The sequence below is a fragment of the Echeneis naucrates genome, chromosome 4, assembly GCF_900963305.1.
Source record: "Echeneis naucrates chromosome 4, fEcheNa1.1, whole genome shotgun sequence".
NCBI classification, from domain to species: domain Eukaryota; kingdom Metazoa; phylum Chordata; class Actinopteri; order Carangiformes; family Echeneidae; genus Echeneis; species Echeneis naucrates.
The window spans coordinates 8,853,457-8,866,674 of NC_042514.1; the positions used below are offsets into that span (position 1 = coordinate 8,853,457).

The window sequence follows — 13,218 nt, forward strand, 5'->3', positions numbered from 1 at the left end:
GTTTTGGGGTCAAGGATATTTGCATGCGCAGGTGTTTTCCGTCTTTGGTAGTGACGTCACAAATAGTTTCGCCTGACTTCTTTATTCTAAAGAAGGCCCGCCCCCCCAACACATCAGCCAATCAGGTTTAAGCCACCTACTGCCTGTCAACTCTCCGACAGGTCACCTGGATTTTATCACAGGTAGGTGAACTGCAGCCCCCAGAGCAGGTCCCCGATGGCTGGGTGAGTTTAGAGCACAGTCAGGGAAAAGACAGAAAAGACAGAAAAGACAGAAAAGACAGAAAAGACGCAGAAATTCTGTTTGGGTGACAGAATAAACATGGCGACGCGACCTGCGAGGAATAGGAGCCAGCTGCCGAGCTGTTATTATGAAGGATACCTGGAGAAGAGGTCGTTCAAAGATAAGGTAACCGATCAGTCCGTATCATGGGAAACGTGACTATCACTAGTTAACTCTATCTGGTAGATATATATATATAAAATGCTAAATTCGTCAGAGCCTATAACCCTTTAAATTGGGTATCGATCTTCAAAAATGGAAGAGATTCAATTTGAGGTTTTGAAGAGTGTTTGGTTTACTAATTAATTATTTTCATTGTTGCTGAATCTCTCAGTTTCTTAAATTGATTAAAGAAAAAGCCAACTGCACATCAAAAAAGAACTAATGCTCTAAATCATGATAATGTCAGATTATTTAATTAGATTGAATATTCTGTTTATTTTATATTTGAGTTACTGGTAATGGTAAATTGTTAATGGTGATTGCTGTGTGTGTGAGAGAATTATTGCCATCCCAACAATATGTCATAACAGCATATGTCAAGGGTCTTTTCAACAATCACCGACTTTAATATGTTTTACTCTTCAGAGCAAAACATCTGAATGTCTGCTTGAGAAATAAATTTATCTCAGGTGATCTGAGGAATCCCATTCAAACAGCCACATACCTTTTGTTAGTATCACAAAAGTGTAGCCTGTAGACATATTTCATCGTCTACTTACAACCAAGAAACAATAGACTTCATGCATAGCCTGCCATAAAACGAATAAAGGCAGGTCAAAAGTTGATCTCTGCAGGTGGAACGGTATGTCTTGAGGTCATAAGTGCTCATATAGTTTTTTGTTAGTGGACTTTGGCCTGAATCTTTGGCCTGAATCCTGAATCTGAGTGGTATTCGCGTCTCCAACTGGTCTGACAGCTTTTCAGTCTTCTGTGCCATAAAGATTAAGACAGGCCAAGAACCAAGAAAAGAGTGACGAAAAAGAACAGCCCTGGCAGGTTTTGCAAATAAATCCTTATGACTGACTGTACTTAGCCCTCACAGATAACAGACTGTAAACACTCAAATGAAGTGTGTGAGTCACGGGTAAAATGTTTTACTTCCCGAAGCAAATGAAGGAGCTCACAAAGTGGTTAGAAATTATTTAGATTGTCACCTGCACATTTAAATGTGCCAGCTTCCTTATTCTGTTAATTAGTGCTATTACTTTGTTCATATTTAATATTTTGTTTTGTGTTTAACACAAATTTAAACTGGCAGTAGTCTTTGAGATTCACCTCCATGTCTTTTTCTTGCTTTCTGTGCATTATGTTTCTGTGTGTGGTTGTACAGACATCCAGGAAACTGTGGACCAGCCTGTGTGGAGACACACTTTTCTTCTACAATGAAAAGAGAGACACTACTGTATGTTATTTTTGGATTTATAATTGAAAACACATTTGAATTATTATTCCACAAAAAAATATTTCTCAAGCTAATATTGGTGATTTCTGTATGCTTCATAAGTACGTAGAGAAACTGGAGCTCAGCGGACTGCTCTCAGTAACAGACGACGGCACCCAGGATCGTAACTTGGATGCAGCCAGACTCAACCTTAAGATGAAAGATGAAATGATCAAATTCACTGTGAGGGAATACACCAAAAAATTGTCCTTTTTCCGTAGTGATTCCTCTTTTTTCACAGTTGTTTCTCTCCTGCATTCTCTCTACAGGCCCCAACTGCAGAGGCACGGGAGCTGTGGAAAGGCTACATCCGCTCTGTGACTGAGGTCTGTGGACTAAAAACATTTATCTCACCATATAGGAAGAACAAGCAACAGCACAGCATTTTACACACACACACACACGCTTGCACAAAAGAGAAACTGTGTGTTTCCTTGCAGCTTTCTGTACCCTCCTCCCTCAACCTGCTACCAGGACAGATCCACATGCTCCAAGAAGCAGTAGAAAGGGAGAAGGAACGGAAGAAAAAGACCTCCCCACCTCCTGTTTCCTCCAGCCCCTACATCACCCTTCAAGCTGACATGCCAGCGTGAGTCGCAAGACCAAAATATTTGAAATTGATAAGGCGTTGAGACACCTTTCTCTTTATTTATGCATTCACAATTTTTGCATAGCATAACTGTCCAGAAAGTTTAAGAGGTTTCATATAACCTCGTTTTAGACAGAAGTGTGCTGTGTGAACTCAGTTTTTATTTAATGAGGTGTGGGCTGATTTCTTCCTCTAACTTTGGTTGTGTCCATGTCTGTTTGTAGTTTGAGGATGTCTTTGAACTCAGTTTTTCCATTCTGTGGCATCACCGTTTTCTCTTTGGCTGCAGCTGTTACCACACCGTTTCTCGTATCGAGGCAGAAATGTTGCTCGAGAGAGAGGTGAAGAGGGGAAACCTACTCCTGAGGCCAGGAAGCAATGGAAACTTTGCTCTCACAACCATGCAGAACCATGATGGGTATGCACACACAAACACTCCTTAAACTTTGGTATTTCCTTCAGTTACATGACTTAAAAAGTACCATAGTGTTCATTTGTTTTCTGGTCTTGTCCTCCTTATTTCTCTGTCAGCTCAATATTTAAACACTACCGTGTGAATCGCAAGCATACAGGAGGCTTTGAGATTGATGTGGAGAATCCAGTAAGTATTTAAAACATGTAGTGGAGCCCAAGGTACTTAAAAAACTTGTGGTCTTGTCTTTTGAAGTTGCTGACTGATTCTTAAAAACAAACATGAAATCTGCTTTGTGTGATTTCTATTAATGATCATTTGAGCATTATTGATCTGTATGAATGTTGGAAGCCACTTGAGAGTGAGGAACAGTAAAGAAAGCCTAATTAGACAGTTTTTTTTTTTTTTTTAATTGGAGGATGAGTTCCAGCACCTGACTTCCTGGCAAACTAAAGGAATGCAAATAACCTTTATTGCCTTTAATGTGTGACACACTGCTGGCAAGAGGTGGCACGTGTGTGTTTACACCTGCAAGATGTCTCTTAAAGGAAGTTTTTCCTCGCCACTGTTGCCAAGTGCTTGCTCATGGGGGTTCTGTTGGGCCTCTTGAAATCATTTTATTGAGAGTTTGGTCCAGACCTGTTCTATATATAAAGAGCCTTGACGTAACTTTATGATTTGGCGCTATATACAAATAAACTTGTTTTTAATTTGATGCCTTGCATTGTATTATTGTTCTCATGTTTAAAAAACACATTGCTCCCCCTCAGGTTCTCTGCGCCACCCTGTATGATGTGATCAACTATTTTGTTGAAAGAACTGACAGATATCTGATTCCTCTCATCATGGAAGAAGCATACGAAAAAAAGATCTGTATGTTTGAAAACTGAAAACATTTCTATCTCATATTCTCAACATGATTTCTTAATGTGTTTTTTTGTTTTTTCTTTCTTCCAGCGTACATCCAGTCTGATGAAGAAAACGGAGAAAAAAGTGTTCAGCAAGCTTCGACAAACCTCATCCCACCAAATTTGCCTGCCAGACCAGGTACTTTAATACAAACAGACTGGACACAGTTTGTCCAACCTGCTTCCAGTGTGACGGATATTCAGATATTGCTCCTTTACAACTGATTGCTTTAATCTTGGACTTCCCAAGTCCCAAGTCACCCTGTCATGAAAAATAATCTGGTTTACTCTTTGGGTCATGATATAAATGTATAACAATGTAATTTGCTATTGCAGTCCTGCCAAGAATACCAGCTCCTGAACCAGCACCAGAGCCAGTTGAAGAAGAGGATTCTTGTCTGTATGAAATCAGTAAGTGACTCAACCAGACCCATTAGTCTATCCATCATCCCTGACACTGATGTCTTGCAAACGTAAACAGGTGTGACTTCATTTTTCCATGTCTTTCATTAACACTTCTGTGTTCCAACAGTAGAGAAAGAAAAAGAGATGGATTCCTCGGCTTCTCCACCGTCAGGTGAGTGCGGTCCTTCCAATCTCAGATTTCACCCTTTGCGTGGCCTGATTTTCTATTTCTTTTTGTCCTATAGAGCCAGATAAGAAAGCCCAAAAGAAGCCAATAATGCCTCCAATTCCTGCTCCTCGCAAAATATCCCTTCTTCCATCACCCCCCTCCTCTGCCTCCTCAATAAAGAATGAGCCAAAAATGGGAAATCTGGTGGACCCATTAGCACAAAGTGAGTCCACATGCAGACTTTTTACCTTCTTTAGATGGTTATTTGTGTGGGTACATTTGCAGGTTCAAGCCATATTTTCCTGTGAAGTGCCTTTTTACTTTCTTTCCCTAATATTCCTTTTCCGTCTGATGTGCTTTGTCTCTTTTTACAGCTATATCTGAGTTAAAACAAAAGTTGGAAGGTAAGGCAAAGTGTGGAGATTGACCTTCCTTTTGGGAGTCTCGTAAAATGTTACGACTGTTCTGCGTCAGAACGTCATTTGCTCTGGAGCTGGCCAATCCCCTTCCTCCTGTCCATCATGGCTGTCTACTGTTCAGCAGTGAAGCCTGGTTGAAGATTAACACTATCGATGTATTGATCTCTTACACTCATTAGCACAGTAATCAACTGTAAACAAGGATGCATTTGTCACTTTGCCTACATTGTTTCTTTTGTGCATTTTGCACATTTACCATAGATAGTAGTGTGCAGTGCTCCCACTTTTTTTTTTTTTTTTTTTACACTTCATTTACTGTACAGTTAATTTTTTAACTGCAATGACTATGCTAGAATGTGTGGATGTTTTTTATATACACATCACACATTGGACTGTTGCCTGTTGGTAAAAGCTCTTCCTGTATATAAAAAGTTTGTATAAAATATATTTATATAAACAATAGTTTTTCCAGGTGAACTGAAACACACTTCAGTATATCTGATTTTATCAAAGTTTGTCCATTTTGTGATATTCTGTTGAGGCTCCTTCTTGTGTAGCACTTAACTTTCCTTGTTGAAAATCATATCCACAAAAAAGTATTCTCACTCCTTTATTACCTCAATAGCTGATACATTAAAGTGGAAAAATTAAACTATATACAATAAATTGTAACATTTGTCAGCATGTGAAATAAATGTATAATTCTCAGCTGGACGCTTCTTTAAAGCATTGCAGGCCAAAGTTATGCAGGAGAGGCATTCAGAAGGAGCAATATGGCAAAGCAAGATCGTTACCATGTGTGACATATGACAAACACACTACTCCGAGGTCAGGTGCTGTACAAATAAGGATGTTAAAACAATAATCAATAGTTTCAGTACTTGTTTCTGACCCAGTTGGGTCCAAAACCTTCCGAACTCTTGTAAAACAGCTTGTTAGCTGGATCTAGTGGCTAGCTATTTGTTACATTTGGACTACGGACAGTCCACTAATGACCTCTCTGCAGTGTTATTAGGTATAGACACATACATACTATACAAGCATTAGGGTGTGGTCGAAGTGAGTAAAATGTTAAGTCATTTCCAAAGACCTGAAGCCATGTCTGAAGGCTCTATTGCTCCAATACAAGACTCTAGGATGAAAAGTGTGGAGTCTGGCCGTCAGATGAAGCTCAATGGTGAGTCTAATGTGTAACTACTGAACCTCAGCAGGAAGCTGAATGACTCAAATTCTTGCACACAATATTTAGTCCTGAAGTGGAACCACTGTTAAGTCAGCATGCCTTGGCAAAATTTCAAATGCAACATAATAACCTTAATATGTGCTGTGCATCTGTTCTGAGAAGTAGAGGTTAGTTAACCTGATCAGTAATGACTACACTCTACTGAATAGCACTGTCTAGAAGCAGGGCATTATTTTGGTTACATAGATTGGCCAATGGATAGAGGCAGATTCAGTAGATGTACCACTACGCTACAATACAAACTGGTTATACTGACACTGACACAATACATTGTTTTGAATTGAAATAGTAAGACTGTTTCTTCCTGTGAAACATTATGTTGGTACTGATCACCGGATTTGGCAATCAGGTTGGAAATGACGAGGAAGGCACAGGGAGAGTGAGAGAGAGAGCAGCACAGGGCTTGACTCTGCACCTGCAGCTGCAGCTGGCTGCATGACAGTACGGCTGAAAGTTTTGGTGATGGAAAAGAAGGAAGGAAGGGCAGCGGCCAGCGCTAAATCTTTGCTCTAGCAGCAGTGGGACAGTGCTAAATAAAGTAGCAGAGAGAGAAAACTAGTAACACTACACCTAAGGTGTCCCCAAGCAACCACAACAGCCCGAGTTGTAAATCTGAAGAATTCTGTCACTGAGGGGGCTGATGACTCATATGTTCTCAAAACTATTTTTTGTTGTGACACTCACATGAGAAACATGTTAAGCCATCATACTCCAGTGATGTAAATCTTCCATGACAGCTCCAAACGCAGTCCAGGCGGAGATGTCCTGCAGTGAACAACTGTGATTGGGCAGAGCTGGAAGATGTGCAGCTGGCTGAGGTGGATGGGTCTAGGTGAGGCTGGCGTTGGAGCTGCTGGTGCCGCTGTTCTTCCTCTGGCCACTCTGCACCACGCTGGGAACCTGCAGGCCTGTCACTACTGAGAAAGTGCCATTCCACACCTGCAGGGGCAGCACATTGACAGGCAGTTTATAAAACAACCCACTGTTTTAGGTGACACCTGCCTCCTAAGAAACATGTCTCACCATGAAAGCTGGGATAACTGGCTGCTGGAACTTAGTTTTGAAGGTGTGCATCAATTGCTTAGTTTTGGCGTTGTAGAAAGACAGAACACCTGGAGAGAACAAAGTATGTCACACATAAATAAGTAAGTACAACTTCCATTAATATGCCTTTCACTGCTGATTGATTTCTCAATTATTTTTCTACCATATAATCAATTCATCATTTAGTTTAATATAAAAACTTTTTTAAATGCCTTATGTTTACAAAAATGCTCATTTTGTCTTACCAACATCCACAAACTATGATATAAAACCAGTGTTCCTTCAGTCACAAAAAAAAAAAACAAACAACTACATTTTATGCCGAGTCAATACATTTGTAAGCAACGTTGTTGTACTGACTTAAGTAGAAATCAGAAACAATTTGACCAACAGAGATTTTTTCCATTTATCTTACCTTCATCATAACTGACAAAGACACCTATACTGCTCGGGATCGGACAGTCCAGTGTCCGAGCCTTGTTGTTGTGCTTGGCTGTGAGACTCTGCTGCAGCCAGTTGTTCAGGTGAATGCACCAGGAGGCGCTGCTTTTCCCCAGCTGGTCAAAGCGGCCGAGGCTTCGGAGGGCCACCCCGACAGCGAATGCCTTGCTCTCCTTGTCAAACCGCACTTCCCAGTATTGCTGGCCAGCGTCGATCATGGTGTCAGCTGTAATGAGACATCATGGAGAGGAATACAGTTTCAGTATCAATATTGAGTCGTTGTTGACATGTTCAAAAAAAAAAGATATGATTTTATCCCTGTACTGAAATCTGACCGTATAAGGTCAGTCAAAAATTTACAACTGAGTTATCAAGTTGAAATGAAACCATTTGTACCATTTGTAAGTTGAAAACAAATGTTTTCAAATAAATGTACAGCTGTACCTCCAGTCTGACTGTTTTCTTACCAAGCACTGTGTAGGACTCTGCAGTAAACCTGTCTCTGCCTGGACGGGCCGTCAGTGCTCTTTTAGGAGACATCAGGGCTGACCTGTCCATTGATAGAGATTTTATCCATAAAGATTGTAGTGCGTGACCAGATTGAAAGAGTTTGCAGTTTACATTCAACAGACCTTGCTGGAGAGTGCATTGGAGAATTGGTGCGGGTCTTCTCCTTGCGGATGTCCTGTATCTTCCCTCCACTGCTGTCCCACTCCACACTCAAGTCTTCCACCTTTAGGTTCTGGTGAGCCGAAGCAGAGTCCAGTTTGAAGGTGAAGGCTTTAGACAGAACAGGAGGCAGACAATTTATTAAAACACAAAAAACACATTCTTATCAGCAAAGACCTGCATTCATTTCTCATTAAAATAGTGAATGATCATTCTCATCTGTGTATAAGCCAGTATTTTGCGCCCAGTATTCTCACCATGGGTTTCTAGCGTAATCGGCTCGGAGAACTCTCCTGCCACGGCCTTGTTACACGCTCTCACTCTGAACGTCATGTAGCGAGTGTCAAAGCGCAGACCTGAGAGTTGTGAAGAAAACGGAAGCATAATTTCATAGTCAGCTCCATCAATATTATTGTATCAAATCACAGTCCCACTCTTACCTGTCAGTGTGTATTCCATCTCTCGTATCCCCTCCACCACCATCCAGGGGTAGTCCTCTCTGATGCGTGGCGGACCCTCGTGGTTTGTCCGTCGATGTTCCAATATGTAGTGGTCTATCTTATTGTCAGGCTCTGGTAGGCTCCAGACGATAGCCACTGTGTTGTCACACACCTGACACTCTGACACCTGGATCTCTGGAGTGGCGGGTACTGATCATACAAGAAAAGAAACAACGTAACGAGGAGCAGCCAACATCCTTTTCTGTGCATGTAACACTGTTCAACAGTTTCAATGCTTTACAACTGAAACCCAGATAGAAATCCAAAGAGTTCAGCTGCTTTATGAAACAAGTGACTATCTGTATTATTTAAGATTCTATTGCTACCGAAAAGGCAAAAAAATTATCAGTTTGACAAATTTAAGTCTAATATTTATCTTTCGTTTACAACTGATTAGGTCTCTATATTTGGATTAAAGCTCCTCAGGCTTCAAGTTTCTGCCTCTGCCTTTTTCTGTTTGGTGCTATATGGGTGATGTATAGATGGTTTTATCTGAGCTTTTTAGGTGGAAATGGCTGCTCACATTGAGACTGAGTTGTGCAAAAAATACACGTCCTTAAAACCACACAACGTCAAAGAGGTTAACAAGCTGCAAACAGCTGCAGAGTTAGGTTAGTATTCTCTGCGGCTTCAATGCTGCAAGCATCCCATTTCAACTTGTGTCATTTGACTCATTAATAAATACTGAAGACTCAAAAACTGTTCAGCACGCAGCCTGTTTCGTACAGTGCGACTTCAAAGAGTACCCAAATCAGATCAAGCTGCACAGACCCAGACTGTGCTAAACCAAAGTATTCAAACGTTTGTGTACTTACTACCTACTTATTGCTAGAGATTTATTTACCATTATTAACAAGCATTTATTGACTTATTTTTTTAATAGCTGTTACATTGGTAAAAGTAAAGAAGCATTTTTTGGCAAATGTACTTAACTAAGTATCAAAAGTTATACAACTGGACTATTATTACCTCTACCCATTTGAGGCTATATTTTCACCTTGTTTGCCTGTTTGTCAGTAAGATTTGACAACAATTAAAGAGTCAATTTGGACCAACTTTGGTGGCGGGATGAGGCATATGGACCAGGGAGGGATGGTTCTGGTGTAGGGCATGCTATGTTTGTATATAGGACATATTGGTATATATTATAGGAACCACTATTTGGCTCTTCTTTACAAAAGTTGAACTTATTAATTGTGTTGAAATGAATGATGTTGAAGCTGGTGCAGCTAGCAATAAGCTGCATCTCGTGGACAAAAGTGTTTGACCATGATGGAAATATGTGCAAAGTGCCATTCTAGTTACTAATAAACTGATAAACAGTGTTTTGTCAGACTGTTAAATCTGTAACAATGTGAAAGCTACAGATTATAAAGATAAATCTCTGTCTTAAAATCTTATTGTTAATTCAAGAAAAAAATTAAAAGAAATTAATTTACATTGAAAAAAATTACTGTACTGTTTACTAAAACTGAGCCTTAATCAAACTTAAATGGCCAGAGAAGGTGAAGATAAAAAGATGTTTCTTCTTTTTGTATAGAAAATCTAATTTATTAAAGTTTTTGGTAACTGCAGCTGTCAAAATGAATGTAGGGGATTAAAAGGCATATTAATTCCCTCTGAAATATTGTGAAGCAAAAGGTCGCATTGAATGGAGAAACTTAACTAACACCAGTAGTGGAGTAAATTCAGTTAGTGACATGATATTGGCTGAAAATCTTTCATTTCTATCCGTGTGTCATCGTAGTAAAAGCAGAGCAGACCTGGAAGAAACTTGAGGCCCTGCAACATCTCCCTCTCCTGGCTGAAATCAACCATCAGGTGACTCATGTTGTCACTGGCTTTAGCCTTCAGGGAGAGGCGAAAGGCTGGAGCCATTGTCACGCTGCGGACAAAGAGACACAAAGAGGCACAAACACACGGGGTGGAAACAAGCATGGTCCATTATTCAACTGAATCAGAGGAGGGGGGGAAACCTGGTGATTCTAGTACTGCTCACTAGGAAAAGCCCACTAGCTAGACTTGTTTCTACAACTGAACTGGTCACCCTGACCGACACTCAAAAGCCAGAGCTAAAGAGGGAGCAGCATTCATCCAGGGAGGAGCTGACACAGGATGGCACAGAAAGTATAGAAGACAGTGGGAGAGACAGAGAAAAAAGGCTCTTGGGTGGAAAATTTTTCCAAAGTGCTTTTTATCTACAGAATGGGTGTGGTGGCTACATCGTTCAATGCATGCATGCTACGTTATGACACAGCTTATAAGTTACAGGAGGCTATGACAAAAGGGAAGCAATGGATGGCTGAGTACTATACCTATCCTTAATGTCTTTGGCCGCCTGGAGAGGAGAAGCAGAGAGGGAAAGGAAAAAGAGAAAGGAGAGGAGAGATACGGAGCGAAGAGAAAACTGAGTTGTAGCCCATCACGTTGTCATTTGACACAAAAAAAAGTCGCAGGTGGCAGTGTTAAAATAACTGGTAGTATGACACCACAAGAAGAATAACTTCAATCATATAAATGGACACTAGAGTTTATCATTAATGAATAAAAATACAGTCAAACAGTGAGTGGGGGGACAGTGCGTTGGCAGCAGCACAACAGCAGCAGAGGAGGTCAGTCACCTGAGTGAAGCCGTCTGTCTCAGAGGAGCAGAGTGTCTGGTTCGCCAGCTCCAGAAGCTCCTCTGAACTCTCCAGGGCCTTGGAGCAGGCGCTCAGCTGACTCTGAGAAAAATATGAAGTCACAGTCAAACAGAGTAAGATATCTGCAAACTAACAAGCTCATCTTCAGTATAATGGGACTATTATCTTTTCTACAGAGGCGATGGAGTTAGCTGCATCATTTGAGAGTCATGGCTGTGTCCTGAGACTGCAGAGCACTGAATGCATTTATTAAAAATTTAAATCTGTGGGATTTATTCGACATGATCATTTTGAGAGGAATTTAACACAACGGCAAAGCTGTGTTGAAATGAGTTACTACAGAAGTACAACAAAGTTGTACAATTAAATGACAAAAATTTACTTTTGGACAAACAATGTCAGAAAAAATATAAAGAAAATATAAGCAAATACATGTACCATTTCAATTCTTTAAACAAAAGCATTCTTAATATTAAATCCAAAAGTATTGTGCACACAGGTGCAAAAAAAAAAAAAACAAAAAAAAAACTTGTATATTAGTTTTTGTTTTCTTTTTGATTTTTTTGCTGTTGTCTTCTGTTTGTTTCTGCAGTAGTTAGTGACATTAAAGCTTTCCTCCACCGAGCCCACCTTTAGGTTAGAGTATTGAGAGTTCAAACTCTGCAGACACAACATTTGTTACCTGCAGCTCATATGTGCGGCTGGCTCTCTCCTGCTTGATGCGGGTTAACATGGTCTCCTTCATCTCATCCAGGACTGAGTGTAGGGAGGTGAACTCTGACTGAAGGTCCTCCTGCACTCGGTTGGAGTTCGCCTGTTGTCACAGTAAGAATGAGCAGGAAAGCCGTATGACCACACAGAGAGAGGAAAACAGACACACAGCGGATCAAGATGAAGGTCTCAGTTCCTGCCATGTCAGCTTTGTACCTCCAAGTTGTCGAGGCTCTGCTTCAGAGTGCAGACAAAGTTGGATATCTCCTCATTCTTCACGGCCAGCGTGTGGGTGATCTTACGCAGAGATTCCTGAAGAAGAGAAATAAATATCTCAATCAACATTTGATCAATTAAAGCAAAGGAGAAATCTCATCTTTCCAGAACGAGACACCAAGAAATATACATTTTAATATGTTTCATCAGCAGGTCGTGTTCTGTCTTCAGACCACTCACTGCACTGTTTGTTTAAGGGCCGGACCAGCTTGTTCTCCAGCCTGGATCAGGTGGGACTAGCTTCTGGGCGCAGAGAGGGAGGACACTTGAGGGGCGGAAGGATGCGCATTAATAATTGAATAATGCAGCTCCACAGCCATTGAACGGCCGCCTCCATGAGGACTGGTCCCACACCGAGCCCGTTATGACACAGATCGGCCCCCTCCCTCAGTGAACACGGCCATCCACATCCACACCGACCGACCGTCCAATGTTTGAGTGTTTGATGAAGCGAGAGGAGCTGCGACAAGCTGGCCGGCCCCCTCCCTCCGTCCCTCCGTCCCTCCGTCCCTCCGTCCCTGCCCGCTCCGGTTCCGCCGACACCGCTGACGAGATTGAATTCACCTTCAGACGGACCCAACGCGGATTAAAACCACCAAAAGGCGGCTGTAAAACGACGTCCTCCGTCCCTCTCCGCCTTGCCTTTGTACGCTACGCCCTGAAACGCCCCCCCCCCATCAGAGACACCTGTTTCTCCGGCTCCTCCTCACCTTTGGGTCCCCCATGTCGCCGCCCCCACGAACCGGAGCCCGCTCGAGCCGCAACCACCGCCGGTATCGGTCCTCCTTCTGCCGGGTTCTGGCTTCAGTAGCTCGACGGAGTTGGTGCTGATGATGCCGGGCTGCTGTGCATCTTCGGACGGACACCAACCACCAACGCCTTTGGGCCGGAGTGCTAACCGCGCATGCGGCAGAGGAGGATTCTGGGTAGTGGTGTTCGGTTGTGTGTGGCTGAAAGAGGCTGCCTTCAGGGACTGTGGGAAGAGCGAGCGGGGCCTGTTAGTAAAGGGAGTTTTATACGCAAAATGTGGCACCAAATCGCAATTTTCCTTCAAAGGACACAGT

At 41.8% G+C, this 13,218-nt stretch overlaps 2 protein-coding genes across 3 annotated transcripts; one reads left to right on the forward strand and one right to left on the reverse strand.

The window, feature by feature from the left end:
• Positions 1-176: 176 nt before the first annotated feature.
• Positions 177-5,353, forward strand: LOC115041855 (signal-transducing adaptor protein 2-like). 2 transcript variants are annotated; one of them, XM_029499700.1, is made up of 13 exons: positions 177-408; positions 1,616-1,687; positions 1,790-1,909; positions 1,996-2,052; positions 2,167-2,315; positions 2,605-2,733; positions 2,847-2,916; positions 3,498-3,600; positions 3,685-3,774; positions 3,972-4,046; positions 4,168-4,212; positions 4,292-4,432; positions 4,584-5,353. In XM_029499700.1, the coding sequence occupies exons 1-13, from the start codon at positions 322-324 to the stop codon at positions 4,634-4,636; spliced, it is 1,191 nt and encodes a 396-aa protein (XP_029355560.1). In that variant the 5' UTR covers positions 177-321; the 3' UTR covers positions 4,637-5,353. The 2 variants fall into 2 exon arrangements, with proteins under 2 accessions (XP_029355560.1, XP_029355558.1); XM_029499698.1 differs by having other exon boundaries at positions 4,286-4,432; positions 4,584-5,351.
• fsd1 (fibronectin type III and SPRY domain containing 1) lies at positions 5,241-13,025 on the reverse strand. The gene is made up of 13 exons (XM_029499697.1): positions 12,865-13,025; positions 12,095-12,190; positions 11,850-11,981; positions 11,147-11,248; positions 10,841-10,863; positions 10,289-10,410; positions 8,466-8,675; positions 8,283-8,381; positions 7,989-8,136; positions 7,824-7,906; positions 7,331-7,582; positions 6,895-6,983; positions 5,241-6,810 (listed from the first exon to the last, which is right to left on the reverse strand). The coding sequence occupies exons 1-13, from the start codon at positions 12,877-12,879 to the stop codon at positions 6,700-6,702; spliced, it is 1,482 nt and encodes a 493-aa protein (XP_029355557.1). The 5' UTR covers positions 12,880-13,025; the 3' UTR covers positions 5,241-6,699.
• Between the last annotated feature and the right edge of the window lie 193 nt (positions 13,026-13,218).